The sequence below is a fragment of the Erpetoichthys calabaricus genome, chromosome 5 (assembly GCF_900747795.2).
Source record: "Erpetoichthys calabaricus chromosome 5, fErpCal1.3, whole genome shotgun sequence".
Taxonomy (NCBI): Eukaryota; Metazoa; Chordata; class Cladistia; order Polypteriformes; family Polypteridae; genus Erpetoichthys; species Erpetoichthys calabaricus.
In genome coordinates this window covers 236,011,051-236,029,558 of record NC_041398.2, presented here as the reverse complement: position 1 = coordinate 236,029,558, position 18,508 = coordinate 236,011,051, and the positions used below count along the sequence as shown (strand labels likewise).

At 40.2% G+C, this 18,508-nt stretch overlaps 1 protein-coding gene across 2 annotated transcripts in view; it reads left to right on the top strand.

The window, feature by feature from the left end:
- The first annotated feature begins 2,337 nt into the window (after positions 1-2,337).
- The window catches only part of LOC114652326 (tryptophan 2,3-dioxygenase-like), a 37,175-nt gene continuing 21,004 nt past the window's right edge, over positions 2,338-18,508 (top strand). Inside the window, exons 1-4 of one of the 2 annotated variants that reach the window (XM_051928173.1) lie at positions 2,338-2,440; positions 2,473-2,520; positions 2,619-2,718; positions 17,731-17,821. In XM_051928173.1, the coding sequence (XP_051784133.1) occupies positions 2,486-2,520; positions 2,619-2,718; positions 17,731-17,821 (226 nt within the window). In that variant the 5' untranslated portion in view covers positions 2,338-2,440; positions 2,473-2,485. Of the gene's footprint in view, positions 2,521-2,618; positions 2,719-17,730; positions 17,822-18,508 lie in introns of both variants that reach the window. The other variant, XM_028802669.2, reaches the window with a different exon arrangement.

Sequence of the window (18,508 nt, the reverse complement as noted above, 5' to 3'; positions counted from 1 at the left end):
TTAGAGAAATTAATTCCTAGTAGTAAAATGTGACTGGAAAAACCCCAGCATTGTAACTGATATATATATATATATATATATATATATATATATATATATATATATATATATATATATATATATATATATAATAGACTGGACACAGAGGACGTTGACGGTCAACACGTGCTGCCGAAAGCTGTGACCCGCTGAAGATTTCACAATAAGAACGCTGTCTCTGTCAGTGTGTATTTTTGTGTGTGCGCGTCTGTGTGTGTTTAAGTGGAAAAGTTTGTTTTCAATTAGCCAGGTTTCCATCCAAGGAGTTTTTGCGAAAAAATATTTAGCGCTTCAAATTTTTTTTACCGATATAGCTGATGGAAATGCTAATTATGTTGTACATGTCGACATAATATTTTTCCGTTTAACTTTAGCGCATAAATTCCATGTCGATACTTCAGATGTCGCAAAAACTACATTGGAAACAGTTTTTGTCGGAAAAAAAGGGCTTTAACGCAAATAAATGTGTCACATTTTCATCACGTGCAATCAAAACGAGAATGGCGGAGCGGCTCGCATGGTCTGATGAAGAGAGTTTTTTTTTTTGATTAAACGTCGTTATTTTGTATTAATTCAAATTTCAGTTTTAATTAAAAACCTTAAGGGAAGCAGGTTAATTCAGTTGTTATCGCACTGTGAAGGGATGTTGAAAGGTAGGCTCACCTGTACAGATCCGATGCTGCAAACACAGCTGCATCATGGGCACTTCCAGGAGTGCCAATGCAAATGTCTCGTATCATGCACCTGTCATCAACAAGGGCCTGGAGAACAATAGATGGCCACCCTTTGCGATTAATGTAATCGCGGTAGCCTTCCGTCGGGGGAAGAATAGGCACATGCGTGCCATCCAGCGCACCGTAAATCTGTGGCACAAGATGCACCAAGGAATTGCGATATGCGATTTCATTGGCCTCCGCTACAGTCGGAAGTCTGATATAACGCCGCATTAATTTTTCTTTAATAGCGGTGCACACAGCATATACACATCGATGGACGGTAGTTTTACTAACCCCGAAAGTTTCTCCAACTACTCTATACTCGGCACAGGTTGCCAGCTTGTAAAGGGCGATGGCAATCCGCTTTTGGGTTGGAACCGGTGGTCGTTGGCAACCTGTGATGGGCGCAACATCAGGACTGATGAATCCACACAACATCTCAAACGTCGGCCGTGTCATTATAAAATGTTGCAGCCAGAGATTTTCTGTTAAGTGTCTCTCCACCACCTCCTCCCAGAAGGTCTTATTCCGTGGGTTTCGTCGCACTGGGGTATTTTCTTCGAGCTCTATGGCTATCAGACAAGCAACTGCTTCATTCTGCTGTCGTCTTCGGATATTATGTACAATTCCAATTATTTGTGAAACTGAAATAACAGTAAGCTGGCAAATTTCAAAAAACTGTCTGAATAATCTCTCCATTTCTTTGTTTCTTTGTTTAGTGGAGGGGGTGTAACGTGGAAAACAAAAGGTAGATAATTTGCGACATACACAAAATTATGTATGGAAACGGCTCAAGGGCAGATTTTTTTCGCGATACAACAAAAGTTATGCGACAGTTCGTTTTGGGGGGGATGACGTCATCACGCACACCATTTTATCGATAAAAAGCCAGTTTGATGGAAACAGGCTGGAGACAGCAAATCTCGCACATTTTTTTACGTATATTCTGTTTGTCGATAACAAAACGTCGCAAAAAACTGGATGGAAACTTTAATGTGTAGTCAAATTCTCAGAAAATCCTTGCCCAAGGTTTTATGCTGTTGTCCCTTGCTCCTGCAGTTTATTTAAGAGGCTTCATGAACTGGAAAACAAAAGTCTTTGCAATGTTCTCACATGTACACTGTGTGTGAGCCTTGTGTGTGAATGCGCACTACTGATTCCAAGTGATGTGTCCCAAGCCCTTTACATCCCACCACCAACCACACCCTACAAACCCAACCTCAGCAACAGGGCAAAAATGAAAGAGAAGCCCGAGTCCCCATTTGTTTCCCATGGGGTTAATTCTAAAGGGCAAATGACAGAACTCCATTATTTGTGTGTTTCAGCAGTTTCTACAGGCGGCATGACCAACTGATGGTTGATACATTGTGTACTTACATATTTATTTATTTTAGATATCTGCATGATCAGAGAATGGCACATGAATACTTTTATTTTGGACATAAAGACTCTTTCTTTTGTTTGGATGACCATCGGAAGCTACTAGATCAAGCTGCTGTGTGTTTTCTCTTGAGGTGGTTAGGTGGGCAGAGTCCAAAGATAGCACTGTGATTGGATATAATTGAAAGTGGACATTGTTATAAAGGGACCACCGCGAAACAGCAGCTAAAGGGGACTCTAAACACGTCAAAGAAAGAAAGAAAGAAAGAAAGAAAGAAAGAAAGAAAGAAAGAAAGAAAGAAAGAAAGAAAGAAAGAAAGAAAGAAAGAAAGAAAGAGTACCGAGGAAATATGAGCGGTTGTCCTTACACGGGAAGTAGTTACTCGTAGGTGCCATTGTCCCTATCGTTAGTGGCGATCGCTCTCGGAGTCCAAACGCAGTTTATCACTGATTTTATTTATTTATTTATTTATTTTTACACAGATTTACTGTTAACAAAAGGTCAAAAGAAAACGAAGACCAGTCTCAAGAAGGAACTAACAAAGCATCCAATGGAGGCTTTCTGTATGGGGAATATCTGCAAGTAAGTCGCTTTATCTGCTGTGCGGTTTAATTCGCATCTCCCGGTTACTGCGTTCGTTAAGAAATTATGGAAAGAGGAACTGATCAAAAGAACTGGTGTCACAATGCAATGCACTAGTTATATATTATGGTTTTTTTTTAAAAAAAAAAACAAAAGAACCTATGCCAATTTTGTGATGACCGATTTTATGTAGCGTCTTTTATGGTAAAGTACTTAGGGAGAGCACTACAAAGCAAACAAGGGCGCAAATAAATCGCGCTTCATTTGGTTTTTATGGGGTCCTTCCACTGGCAGCTCCATCCAGTTCTGTTCCCGGTGGTCCTTTAATGTGATTTACACACGGAGACTTAAGAGTCATTCAAGACTATCTTAGGGCTGTAGAAGAAAGCCCACCGGCAGGACAGACAGCCTGATATCCATTGGAATAAATAACATCTGAGTCGATTAAGACAAGGATATCGGAGCTCCTAATTAGGGGGAAAGAAAATTGTCATTTTGAGGATCCAAACCACACTCTTAAAAATCCCGGCTATTTAATGGCACTTTTTCTATCTATAAGCAAGAAAGTAAGTAAAGTTTATTTATATAACGCCGTTCGCAGACAAGAAGTCACAAAGCGCTACACAATAAAATAAACTGTTACTTGACAAAATGCCACGTGACAAAGCGCCTTTGCTTGTGAAGTTGTGTCTTTGTGCTTTGAAAAATGTCCTTATATAAGATTTATAAGTTGCTCTGTCTGCGGTGGGTTGGCACCCTGCCCAGGATTGTTTCCTGCCTTGTGCCCTGTGTTGGCTGGGATTGGCTCCAGCAGACCCCCGTGACCCTGTGTTCGGATTCAGCGGGTTGGAAAATGGATGGATGGAAGTTGCTCTGTGGTTGAGAGAGCATGTGCTTGCTGATAGCGCGTTGCCGCACCCATCACAAGTGACACGATTTTATTCAAAAAGGCGCTCAAAAGTATTATATATATATTTATACTAAGATTTTGTTGCTCATATGTGACTAAAAATAAAATCGTGGGGCGCCCATAAAATAATTTAATTCAATTAATGTATAGATTTGTTAAACTGAAAACTATGGAAAGAAAATGACACGTTATCCAACCATCCATCCAATTTCCAACCCGCTGAATCCGAACACAGGGTCACGGGGGTCTGCTGGAGCCAATCCCAGCCAACACAGGGCACAAGGCAGGAAACAATCCTGGGCAGGGTGCCAACCCACCGCAGATGACACATTATATAAAAATTTATTTAAGTATGTAGGATAATGGTAACAATTGGAAAAAAAAAAATATTTATTTGTAATCATTTAAGGAATCTATGCATTTCAATTGAATTAAATTAATTATTTTATGGGCGCCCCATTTATTTTTAGCCACATGACCAACAAAATCTTAATACAGATGTGTCATTTTCTTTCCATAAGTCTACTGCATTCAGTAAGAGTCCTTTTAAAATCAGGGGCCAGTGGTGTTTCACAAATCTGTCTATTATCTATTCATGGTTATTTACTGTAATGAGCCTGTTATAGTTATGAATCTAAATAAAGGTTCTTTCCGGAACCTTCACGCAGATGGGTCTTTTAGGAACCAAAAATGGTTCCCCAGTATTTAAGAGTGCAGTTATAGATAGATAGATAGATAGATAGATAGATAGATAGATAGATAGATAGATACTTTATTAATCCCAATGGGATAATAATAATAATAATAATAATAATAATAATAATAATAATAATAATAATAATAATAGGACTAATGCTATTTTTATTATTGTTGAATGTATATTTCATTTTCCAAAAAACTGTTTAGAAGTTCAGTCATACCATTGTAAATTCGGTTATGTTTCTTTCTTCTTTTGTTCATTTATTTATTTATGAATGATTTTGTATTGACAAAAATTGAACACAGGGTGGTGTAGTGGTTGTGGGGCTGCCTTGCAGTAATTAAAGCAGGGTTCGTGTCCCAAGTCCTCCCTACATTAAGTCTGCATGTTCTCCCCATGTGTTAATTGGCTTTCATCCGGGTGCTCCGGCTTCCTCCCACAGTCCAAAGACCGGCAGGTGATGTGGATTGGCGATTCTAACTTGGCCCTGGTATGTGTGTTTGGTGTGTGTGTAAATTGACTACTTGCCTTTTAGCGATACGTATGAAATGTCGGCCTAACTGCCGAATAACACCCGTTTTAATTTCGGCCAGTTACTTTAATTAACAGCAAACAGTCGGATTACCGTTTTTGGCATTGCTTGTAGTTTGTGTATTTACAAAGCGCTGCCCCATCTGAATTTTGCGAGACTTGATTTTTTGATCACAGTCACACACACCTGATCGGGGCTGGTTTAACAATTAAGCCAAATCAGCACGTGCTTAGGGCATCAAAGGGATGGGTGGGGCACAGAAAAATTTCCATTGCTTGATTTACCATGGACTATATGGCGCAAAACTGCAAACAGTGCGGCTGAACCAGGTTCCACAAAACACACACACATATATATATATTTTTAAATAAATAAAATAAAATATAAAATTATAAATTGTAATTTCTGCAGTGGGCTGGCGCCCTGCCCGAGGTTTGTTCCTGCCTTGCGCCCTGTGTTGGCTGGGATTGGCTCCAGCAGACCCCCGTGACCCTGTGTTCGGATTCAGCGGGTTGGAAAATGGATGGATGGAAGATATTGTAATTTTATAATCAATTTATGATATGTGATTTCACTGGCGTAGCTGAGGGACGGAGGGGCGGAACCTTTTAATAAACATTAGTACTAGAGTTTTTAGTCTGTTTTTGACAATTTTGTTTGATAGGGCTTTGGTGATATCCATGTCAAAATTAGACCATTTTAAAATTTAAAAACTGTTACAAATATATGCACAATAATAAAAATAATAAAAGAGTAATAGATGCATCATCTATTAAATTAGACCATTTTCCAACCCGCTGAATCCGAACACAGGAGATATTTTCTTATGAACTTTGGAGGTCATTGTTTGTACAGTATTCTGAATTAGATATATGTGGGAGCACCAACGTGCTTTTAAGTGCCCCGGGCCTCCTAAAGTGTTAATCCGGCCCTGCGCCTGACGCGTGTGTTTCCAGTCTCTGAATTTGTTCGTTAGGTGGTCACCAAAATGCCAAAATCGGACCTTTCCATATCCTGCATTTCAGCCACTTATACTCATAGTGGGAGTTTAAGGGGGTCTGGTTTGTTCCCATACCCAACAGATGCAGAATGTTTTTAAAATAAATCTGCAATACAAGGTTGTTTTTTTTCCTCAAAACTAATGCAATTAATCCATCCATTTTCCAACCCGCTGAATCCGAACACAGGGTCACGGGGTTCTGCTGGAGCCAATTCCAGCCAACACAGGGCACGAACCAATCCCGGACAGGGTGCCAACCCACCGCAGGACACACACAAACACACCCACACACCAAGCACACACTAGGGCCAATTTAGAATCACCAATCCACCTGACCTGCATGTCTTTGGACTGTGGGAGGAAACTGGAGTACCCGGAGAAAACATGCAAACACCCGGGGAGAGCATGCAAACTCCACGCAGGGAGGACCCGGGAAGCAAACCCAGGTCCCCAGGTGTCCCAAATGCGAGGCAGCAGCGCTACCCACTGCGCCACCGTGCCGCCTCCTGAAACTACATGCTGTACCAAATAGACACACTCGATTTATAAAGAAAATGCCTTTTCTTTACACTTTTCTTAATACTGGTAAAGTTATGATACAATTACTGTAAACGGCAATATTCAAATCATGCCCTTTTTTAATCCCAATACCAGGACTTGTACACCAGCCAGTATCCGTTAATGGTGGGAGGTAAACTGAAACCCCCAAATTTAAATTTCTATATAACATTCTTATTGCCAAAAGCTACAAACCAACATTAAACACAACCTTTTGAAGCCGAACATGAAAGAAATCAAAAGTAACAGTCTAATTTGAGGTGCTGAGCCACAGAACCTCCTGGGATATCAGTGCTGTCCGTCGCTACAACACATTTTCTGTATGACATACATTATGGATTAGTTTGTTGCTTCATATTTAGCTTTTTGTGAGGTCACTTCAGCTTGTATATTTTAGGTAACTCCCTAATAACTGCATTTGAAATGAGCGTAACGTCGTGTGCACTTGTCCGCGCTCGTTGATTAGGTAAACCAAAAATTAAAACTGCTCCAACTTTCCACCAATCCGTCAGTTTTATAAACCCATTCATCCACAGCAGACGCGCATAGAAGCCGGAGCCCAACACAGCAAGCAGCGGGCGCAAAATGCTTGTCATTTCAATATCAATTTGGAGCTTATGTACTATTTTCATAATTTCAAAGCTTTAAACGTAGTTTTTTAATTAGATTTTTATATTGTAATTTCTGCGGTGGGCTGGCGCCCTGCCCGAGGTTTGTTCCTGCCTTGCGCCATGTGCCGGCTGGGATTGGCTCCAGGAGCCCCTCGTGACCCTGTGTTAGGATATAGCGGGTTGGACGATACTGTAATTTTATAAACAATTTTTGATATGTGATTTCACTGACGGGATGGAGGAGCGGCACCTTTTAATAAACATTAGTACTAGAGTTTTTAGTCTGTTTTTGACAATTTTGTTTGATAGGGCTTTGGTGATATCCATGTCAAAATTAGACCATTTTAAAATTTAAAAACTGTTACAAATACATATGTTGCAATGTTGTACTTTACAAATGCCATTCTTGACCAGTTTGCTGACTTACTCCGACCTAAGGGCACGTACCCTTCAGTCTTTTTATTAATATTAAATTTGGCTCTCAATCTCAAGATGAAGAGAACAAAAAAGAATATCCATCCATCCATTTTCCAACCCGCTGAATTCGAACACAGGGTCACGGGGGTCTGCTGGAGCCAATCCCAGCCAACACAGGGCACAAGGCAGGAACCAATCCCAGGCAGGGTGCCAACCCACTGCAGGACACACACAAACACACCCACACACCAAGCACACACTAGGGCCAATTTAGAATCGCCAACAAAACAGAACAGTGCTGCTTTAAAAAAAAAGCGAGTGCAAAGGTATTCAAAAAGCATGAAGGTTATTATTGAAATACCTCAATCGTGAAGAAACTACTGTAATATCCCTTCCTGGGCGGGAAAATAAATCTGGCAAGCAAGTGGTGGAAATTGTCCAAAAAAACTAATCAATGGTTTTATTTATTTTCTTCTGACTTCACAAAAGCCAAAAAACAACGTAGTCAGGACAAACTACAAGCACTGAACTCAAAACCATCCCACACCGCGAGTTAAACACACTCTTCTTTTACCTGAACCTCCTTTTCCAAAAGTCCCTCCTCCCCGTCGCCCCAGAGGCTGCTTATTAAGAGTGGCAGTTGTGTTTCTGCCCGCCCCTCTTAAACTTTTTAGAACACAATGCCTCAGTGGCAATTTCTTTCCCCGATCGTTACACTACTGTTACTGCACGTGAAAAAGTTTCCGAATTACAGCAATCCTCTAGCTCAAATAATTCTTCATTTTCCAGCGATTAAATGTATGACCAATAAAAAAAAATCCAGCTGTTAACAGACATCAGTCTATGGCCAATCGAAATTAACGATCACACAGCTGCTGATCTTTCTGGTACGTCAACGTGCGTTTGTGGTTCAATATCCATCCATTTTCCAACCCGCTTAATCCGAACACAGGGTCACGGGGGTCTGCTGGAGCCAATCCCAGCCAACACAGGGCAGGAACCAATCTCGGGCAGGGTGCCAACCCACCACAGGACACATACAAACACACCCAGCACACACTAGGGCCAATTTAGAATCGCCAATCCACCTAACCTGCATGTCTTTGGACTGTGGGAGGAAACCGGAGCGCCCGGAGGAAACCCACGCAGACACGGGGAGAACATGCAAACTCCACGCAGGGAGGACCCGGGAAGCGAACCCAGGTCCCCAGATCTCCCAACTGCGAGGCAGCAGCGCTACCCACTGCGCCACCGTGCCGCCCATCCATACATCTCTTGTCTAAAAACTCCTGATTTTCTTAAATCCAAACACATCTGCTTCCTATTTGCTTCCTATCCCCTACTAACCTCTACAATCATATTTATCTAACTGGCCTAACAGTGATGTCTTCCCAGACAAACACTATCTGCTCGCCTCCTTGATTAGTAATAAACATACCTTTCAAGGAAGGGGGTGCTTATTTGATTATTCCACAGGTGTCGAACTCCAGGCCTGGAGGGCCACAGTAGCTACAGGTTTTCATTCTAACCCTTTTCCTAATCAGTGACCAGTTTTCACTGATAATTCACTTTTTTTCCCTTCATTTTAATAGCTCTTGTTTTTAAGGATTTAGTCCTCTGAATTGATTTGTTTCCTCATTAAATGACAGCCAAATAGCTTGTTTCACATCTCATTTCTAACAGATGACCAGCTAAACTGGGGCTTCAAACTCCAACCAGTTTCTTAATGAGAAGCCAATGCTTGCCGTTAATTAAACCCACTATTTAATTATTCATTCTGCCACAGCAGACATTTCCAAAACTCATAATTTTATGTTTTTTTCTAAGAACACCATCAAAATGTTTTGATGACCTAAGAGATCAGCCTTACTGAGACCTCCACCTTTCTCTGTTTTCAGATATTGTGTGATGGGCACAGGTGAGCTGGTCATGTGGCCGCTTGTTTTCGTGTCTCATTATTGTTTGGCCGCTAATTAAGGAAAAAGAAACAACTAAGAGGCCTGAGTCAAGTTAATTAAAAGAAGTAATTAGCAGGCAAAACTGGTCACTAATTAAGAAGATTGTTAAAATGAAAACCTGCAGCCACTGCGGCCCTCCAGGACTGGCGTTCGACACCCCTGGATTATTCTGTTCTTCATTCCAAGAGTCATTTGCTGCATATCTGGTCCTACATGGTCAGGTCAGTTCAGATTGGGGAGCATGCACTGGTACAGCACTTTTCCACACTCACTACACAAAGAAACAACTCGGGATCCCAGTTGGCAACAACCCAAGGCAGACACGCAGTCCAGTCCCACCCCCAGAAATGACCTTCTGTCTGCCGCAGCCAGGTGTTACGTCGACACCCCCTTGGCCTGGTCCAGCTGCTCAGGTCCTCAAGATGATCCTGCAAGTTGGAAAAAATAAGCAGAGTCTTCAGAAAGGCAGACTGAATTTTGACTGTTATTGCAGAGCATAGGAAACAATAGCAGAGCTTACAAAGCAGTCTCAGTTCATGAAGTGAGCCCGGTGGATTGGGCGCGGCTCATTTTTATTTCAATTTTAATCACAAACATCCCCACATTGTACATATTTCTCATCATCCACTTTACATGTTATCTTCAGAATAATGACCTGTTTTCATAACAATAACCTCACCTTGTGAACTTCTTTCTCCCAGAAATCATCAATCTTTTCATAACAATCATTAGAACTTGAAGGTTGTACTTGCCGCCTGGCCCGGAGATGACCATCACCTGATCTTGTTTTACACATTTACACATCTCACATTGCTAATCCTGAGCTAATTAATTAACCTTTTAATTGATCAGTCCTCATCATTAAATTGGGACTAGGGTGACCTACATATGTGAAATAGAACCGTTCAGTTAATAATTGCTTGTTGCCTGAGTATTTTTTTTTTTTGTTCTTTATTTCGCCTTATACAATTTCTTGTATTAGGAATTTGGTAGTTTTCGCATACCCCTTGGGGTCAGAGTGCAGGGTCAGCCATTGTACAGCGCCCCTGGAGCAATTACAGGTTAAGGGCCTTGCTCAAGGGCCCAGCTGAGTAGGATCTCTTTTGGCAGTGACGGGGATTCGAACCTTCGGGATACCAGCACAGATCCTTAGCCTCAGAGCCACCACTCCGCCCCAGTATCCAGTATGACTAAAATTATAGGCAGCTGTACTGGTAAGCGCAGCATGCGACTTCACTGATAAGGGCTCAGCTGCTGGAGCTGAATGCAAACGGCTATTATGATAATCAGCTCTTAAACTCCTGTATAGCTCAATCTTAGATAACACAATTCAGCTTTCTTTTAACTTGGTCAACTAGAATATTTTTAAACCTTAAAATATAAGATTAAAAGTAATTTAAAAATGTTATATGATTAACAGGGACATGCAGCCAGGGGACACATGAAAAGTAAAAAAAACTAATAATGATAACATCAAATCAATTTGTCCACTGCTCTGTGCTATAAATTTGTTTTTTGTATGATTACAATAATTTTGATAATTCTTATAGTCAAAATTGCTGAATTTGCGCATTTCCTGTTCAAATACAAGGGAGAAACGCAATGTGCGGCAGCGATGAGTCTCACCTTACCTCAGACTGTGCTGTCCGTCACACATTGGGTTGATGTATGCAATTGGTGCATGCCTGTTGCTGTCACTCTGTATGTCACCGATATAATATTTGAAGACACGTTTATTATACACGCTGACTTTCCACAGTCTGGCTAATATCCTTAATGAATGTGTGTGACATATTTAGCCTTGCTGAAAGGACATAAAACCACAGTGAAAAGGCACAAGCTGAGGCAGAAAGTACCGTGCTGCCCTGAAGGGGGCGCATGAGAGTCCAATAGGCCCTTGTTGCTACTGTTCTTCTAAGCTGAGGTGCCAATAAGTTAGCGACATCAGAAAGTCAAGTGCACTGCAGCGGGCCATTTATTTTTATTTTTTGTTCCAAATGACTGCCAAAATGGAAGATTATACCGTATATCTAAGCTTAAAAATTTCTCAAAACTGGACTTTTAGTCAAAAAAGGAAGTGATAAATAATGGAAGACCAACGCCAGAGCTAAAAGGGTTTGCTGCAAACTAAGGAACAACTAAATTTTGACCTTAAATAAAATATTGTTTTGTTTTCCTTCTTATCCTTTAGATAGATAGATAGATAGATAGATAGATAGATAGATAGATAGATAGATAGATAGATAGATAGATAGATAGATAGATAGATAGATAGATAGATAGATAGATAGATAGATAGATAGATAGATAGATACTTTATTAATCCCAAGGGGAAATTCACATACTCCAGCAGCAGCATACTGATACAAAAAACAATATTAAAGAGTAATAAAAATGCAGGTAAAAACAGACAATAACTTTGAATAATGTTAATGTTTACACCCCCAGGTGGAACTGAAGAGTCACATAGTGTGGCGGAGGAACGATCTCCTCAGTCTGGAGATGACACTGTTCAGTGGATGCAGTGGATTCTCCATAATTGATAGGAGCCTGCTGAACGCCCGTTGCTCCGCCACAGATGTCAAACTGTCCAGCTCCATGCCTACAATAGAGCCTGCCTTCCTCACCAGTTTGTCCAGGCGTGAGGCGTCCTTCTTCTTAATGCTGCCTCCCCAGCAACCACCACGTAGAAGAGGGTGCTTGCCACAACCGTCTGATAGAACATCTGCAGCATCTTATTGCAGATGTTGAAGGACGCCAGTCTTCTAAGGAAATATAGTTGGCTCTGTCCTCTCTTGCACAGAGAATCAGTATTGGCAGTCCAGTCTAATTTATCATCCAGCTGCACTCCCAGGTATTTATAGGTCTGCACCCTCTGCACACAGTCACCTCTGATGATCACGGGGTCCATGAGGGGCCTGGTCCTCCTAAAATCCACCACCAGCTCCTTGATTTTGCTGGTGTTCAGGTGTAGGTAGTTTGAGTCGCACCATTTAACAAAGTCCTTGATTAGGTTCCTATACTCCTCCTCCTGCCCACTCCTGATGCAGCCCACGATAGCAGTGTCATCAGCGAACGACACTGTTGAACATTGTTCAAAATTTTTGAACTGTCTGCATTATAATTGAGTTAAACTTCAGAATTAAAAGCTTTTAAACACAACTAAATATTTCAGTTAAGGTCAAAATTGAAATCCATTTTTCTCGTACATCACTCTATACTTTCATTAGCGTTGAATGAGTGTGAATTGTGGAATTGCAATGGCAAATTTAGAACACAAGGAGGGTGCAGAGCAAATGTGCTTTCTCTGCTCTCTCTCACCGCTATAAATGTAACGTTCTTTCTTATCCAAATATGCGCCTTACCTATGTGTGTGTAAAAAATTCTGATGAGATATGAAACATAACCAGCAGTCAATGTGCACGCTGCCAATTGAATAGTGAATAAGCTACTCTTTTGGGTTCATATATTTGTAAATCTGACTCTGAAGGAGTCACCAACCATGAAGCTCACCACACATCACTGATGTCACTGGTCAACAAGCATTTTGCTACTGGGATTCTTTCACCTGTACTTTAACAAATTTCACTTGCTGACTCCAAATCTGAAAACCGTTTTCGTCCAGCACGTCCCATTTTTTAGTTATGATGTTCCAGGTCTTGGACAACTAGGGTGACTGGACAGTAAAGGCGATGCGTTTCAGATTTTATTTAAGAAATAAGTTTGGTCTCGAGAAAAGTGAAGCCAAAATTAAGCAAGGTGTTTTTGTTGGCCCTGAAATACGTGAACTGATGCTTGACGATGAGTTCAAAAGGAAACTGAAGCCCACTGAATCAGCACCCTCGTTCGTGCGGGTTGTCCAGAATTTTCTTGACAATCACAGAGCAGAGAATTATACTGAGCTTGTGGAGAAAATGCTGAAAGTGTATCAGCTTACGGGAGCCAGAATGTCACTGAAGACACATTTTTTACATTCTCATCTCGACTTTTTTACACCAAATCTAAGCAATGTCAGAGATGAGCATGGGGAAAGATTTCCTCAAGATATAAAGGTGATGGAAAACTGATATCAGGAAAAATTCACTCCAAGCATGATGGGTGACTACTGTTGGCTCTTGCAAAGAGAGATGGATGTGCAGCACAAGCGCAAAAGGGAGTGCCTCCAATATTTTTGGGCACGCTGACCTCACTTTTATATTGAGGTAAATTGACATAAATATGCTTTAATGTGTCTCTGGTATTGTCTTCTGGTTTGTTTTCACAATAAACACGTCAAAACAATTTTGATGAGAAAGAGTCCAAACTCCAGATATCGTGCTGATATATTATATTGATATTCAAAAGTGTCAAAGCGTCAATGATGTGTATTTCAAAAACCTGATGTGCTGGCTTAATTCCAATTTCATATATGAAATCAGTGTAAAAAACTTAATAAAGAGCTGCTCTGAAGTTCCCAGAAGCAAACAAAAAATATTTTTTTGTAGACCAGTGTGTTTAAAGTCTTTCTGCAGTAGTATGGAAGTTTGCTTATTTTTCTTTAAGTTTAAGGGCCTTGATGGTTTGCAGAAACTTGTTTAGACTTTGATGAGTCAAAAGGCCCAGCAGAGCTGCCATGTCCCAAAACAAATGCTTGCTTACTCAGTTCCCTCAAAAACACAATGTCCTTGGTTCATTGAGAACAAGGCCATATTAAAAACAAAAGCAGCTGCCTTTAAAATAATAGTGCTTGTCTTAGCCACTTAAAAAAGATGTCAAGCCACTCCTTTTAATAGTCAATAGTTCTAAAACCAATAACAAGGCATATTGATCCTTGCTCTAAAACTCGGTGAATCGTGTCAAGTGGCTCTAGTTCTGTAACTGACACTTCCTCACAATGCAGGTAATGTGCCTCATTCGAGACTCCATGAGCAACCGCTGCTCATTCAACACAAAGTCAAACCAACGGTACCCAAGGACGCTCCACTGGATAGCGTCCATGTCTTGCAACTATATAGCAAGACAGGAAGCACCAGGACTCAAAAGACTTGGACCTTCGTCCTTTTGCAGAGATATCAGGAGCGCCACACACTCCTTCCAGTGACCTCAGGAGCCACCATGCTCTCCCAATCTGTCTACTGACTTCTTAGGAAGAGTCACCAGAGACATGAATGGTGGGTGGAAGGTATTAAGAGGATACTTTCGGTACTGAAACGATGGTACTGCACCATTTAAAAATGTGTTTTTTTCAGTACCAGTACACTGCTCATTGCATGCCCTACTGTAGCAAGTGGACAAATATGCTGACACTAGCCCATCTGCCGTCGAGTGGATTAAAAAACCTCAACATTACGTAGTGACTGCTCTTTTTTGTGATTTCAAAGAAAATTCAACTGTTTATTTTAGATGTACAGTATACCTATACATTCTTACTGTTTATCTGTATATATATAGAGAGAGAGATTTTATTTCATGTTTTTACAGTTAAAGATTTTAAACGAGACATGATTGAAATGTTTAAAATTATGAAGAATTAGTCTAGTAGATTGAGACTGCAACTTTAAAATGAGTTCATCAAGGGGACACAGCTGGAAACTTGTTAAGGGTAAATTTTGTACAAACATTAAGAAGTTTTTCTTTACACACAGAAAAGCACAGACACATGGAGTAAGTGACCAAGCAGTGTGGAAGACAGGAGGACTTTAAGGACTTTCAAAACTTTCAAAACACAATGAAAGAGATTGTTTGGTTATGAGCACTGCAGATACATTCTGGTCTAGGAATTACTTCTGTGAACGCTGAAGTCAAAAACAACGGGATACAAAAACACCAATTTAAAATAAAAAGCGGTTTCTTTATTCTTGGTGAGTTAAAGAGACTCCGAAGAGACTAGAGCCCCCCCCCCCCCCCCCAGCTCAGTGCCACTGACTGGTTAGAACAGACAGTCTGCAGTCTAACGTGGGGCCTCTCTCTCTATACCTTCTTCATGTACTAAACAAAAAAAATATATATATATATACATGGCAGTTCATTTTGAGGTTATACATAAATTATAATAGCTTACTACTCCCTGAATTAGAATGTGTACATTGCTTCTTTCAGATAAAGAGCTTATCAGAGCTCTCACAGTTTTAATAAAAAGGCTAAAATAATTTTAAACAGGAATTCAGAAACTTTCACATTGATTTATAATATCACAGGGTGTTTTGTTAGTATCAAGAGATCAGCATTTTTTCATAAGGAATGCAAATTAGTCCCTTAAACTGTGCACAAGCTTAATTCTTTTTCTACATATATGAAAAACAAATCATATAGAAATAATAAATCATATAGCTCTCTGCAGCATGATTAATACAATACAATACCATACAATTTATTTTTGTATAGCCCAAAATCACACAAGAAGTGCCGCAATGGGCTTTAACAGGCCCTGCCTCTTGACAGCCCCCCAGCCTTGACTCTCTAAGAAGACAAGGAAAAACTCCAAAAAAAATCCTTGTAGGGAAAAAATGGAAGAAACCTCAGGAAAGGCAGTTCAAAGAGAGACCCCTTTCCAGGTAGGTTGGGCGTGCAGTGGGTGTCAAAAGAAGGGAGTCAATACAATACAATATAATACATAGAACAGAACAAATCTTCAATACAGTATAAAAATAAAAATTTTAGAGGTACGGAGCAGAATTTAACAGTAGATGATATCACATAAGAAGATTTGGATATATTTAGAGTCCTGGAAACCTCATACATCAAGCTGCTACCCCCATTTGGCCATTCCATGGCTGAAACAGCGCTGGGCCAGCCAATCTGATGAAAAAACCTCTCCTTCCCATGATTCCTGCGATCCTCCATCAGGGATGATTTTACCTTAGGCAAGCAAAACAACTTGGCAGGTGGGCCGTGGCACCAAGTGACACATTTGAGTACCGAGAAGAGAAACAGAATAGGTGAGGGTTAGTATCCAATTATAACTCTCATGTTACTTATGTTTTAGTGCTAATGACTAACAACAGAGATGCAGTTTGTACAGTTAATCAGCAGCTCTAGTCAGGGTATGTTAAACTGAAGTAGTGAGTCTTCAGCTTACAAATACAATACAAAATACAGTCCTTGGTAATTGTGTGTTAAATACTATAATCATTACAGTTAATAATGTTTTTCCTTCCTCACTTCCCATGTAGGAAGGGAACCAACAAATCTATTGTGTCCTGTACAAATTCTGTTAGCGGTTTTCCAAACTTGGTGGGGTGTCTCAAATCCAGAAGGTCTCTATTTGGTGGCTACAAATATCGTTGGGCATTGCTTGAATCCAAGATTCTTCACATACGCTTGGTATATCAAAATCTTCTTCACACGGGCTCAATGCTGATCTTATTGTCGGTTGTCTGGATTTAAGGAGACCCTTTGGATATGGTGATGCATACAGTGCTGCACATTACCAACAATGTTTCTGTATTTTTGCTGAATGTAGCTGAGTGTGAAGAGCTGAAAAAAATTGGATTTGTGTTGATGAAACCAGTAATAATATGCAAAGTTATGTTAAGTTGTGTATCCAGCTTCCCACACTGGTGCCCCATATTCCACCATGTCCTAGAGCTGATCATCTCAGTGTTGCAACTGTAACATTTCAAGATATTACACACTGTATCTGTTAGATATTATTTCTTTGGCAAATCTAGCTCGCCTCCTTGTGCGGCACCCAACACTCTTAAAAATACATGTGCCAAAGCAGTTATTCAGAGCGATGCCACAGGGGAACCATTTTTGGTTTCTAGAAGAAGTATCCAGAAGAAGGTTCCAGAAGGAACTTTTATATATTTAGATCTATAACAGGTAACATAAATAGATGATAACAGACTTGTGAAATGCCAATGAGTTTTAAAAGGACTCTCACTGCATGTAATCACACAGGCTAAGCTCAGGTATTCCTGATCTGTTAATATTGATCTACAGGTAGCCTACTATACATCAAAAGATTTCTGTTTTGTCCACATATTAGGAACACTTCAGAATCAACTTCATATGTAAAGAACTCTTCCCAGATTTTAATGGCTGTTTGTCAAGCAATGGTTCTTCAAAGAACCTCACCTCCCCAGTAAAATGCCATTATGGAACCATTATTTGTAAGAGTGTGGGTGACTCTAAAGAGCTAGAACGACTGGCTGGTAGACCATCCTTATGGATCTCCTGGCTCTTATTCAACACATGTTAAAATGTAATAAGTAGTAGAATGTAAATGAAAATGGAACCAGTACAAGTTGTAATGGGAAATTTAGGACTTGAGCATTTTTAACAACTAATGTGCTGATCTCATTCTTTGAAGTTAATCTCTACATGTGTCCATCTTTGAATTTAGCTGGACAAGATCATCAATGCCCAAGTACTTCAAAGTGAGGTGAAGGGGAATAAGATCCATGATGAGCACCTCTTCATAGTCACTCATCAGGGTAAGTAAGGCACCATTTGCTAATTAAAACCTGCATTATTATTATTACAAAATCAAAGTGAAAGGGTCTGAATACTTTCTGAATCCACTGTAATAAAAATTAAATAATACACAATACAGACAAAGAAATGATTAAAAGAGTCCTCAAGAGTGGAATAAATTTAGTAAAACTCATCTGATGGTTATTACATTTGGTCTGATGCTGTGGTCAGATGGCCAGTCAGAAGAATAAAATAAAAACCCTGGCCAGAAAATAAACCTCTGGGGGGTTCCAAGGTCAAAAGACCAACCTAACCCCTCTGTGCATTCTACAAAAAAAGGTAAATTAAAGACAATGGAAAAAGAAAAAATGTAAGATCCATTATTTATTTAGATCCGTAACAGGCTCCTACAGTAAATAACCATCACTAGATGGCAGCAAATTTGTGAAATGCCAGGGGCTCGTGATTGTTACAGGACACTCGCTGCTTGCAATACCACAGGCCATATCCAAGTTTTCTTAATCTGTTGATGTCTTGCTATAGGTAGCCAAAAGATTTCAGTTTTTTGTCTATATATTAGGAAGTTTACCAAAGCACAAAGAACAAACTTCATATGTTAAAAACCCCACCCAGAATGAAATGGTGCTCGGTCATGAAATAGGAACCACACAACCTTGTAAAGACCCATAAAGTGCCATTAAAGAACC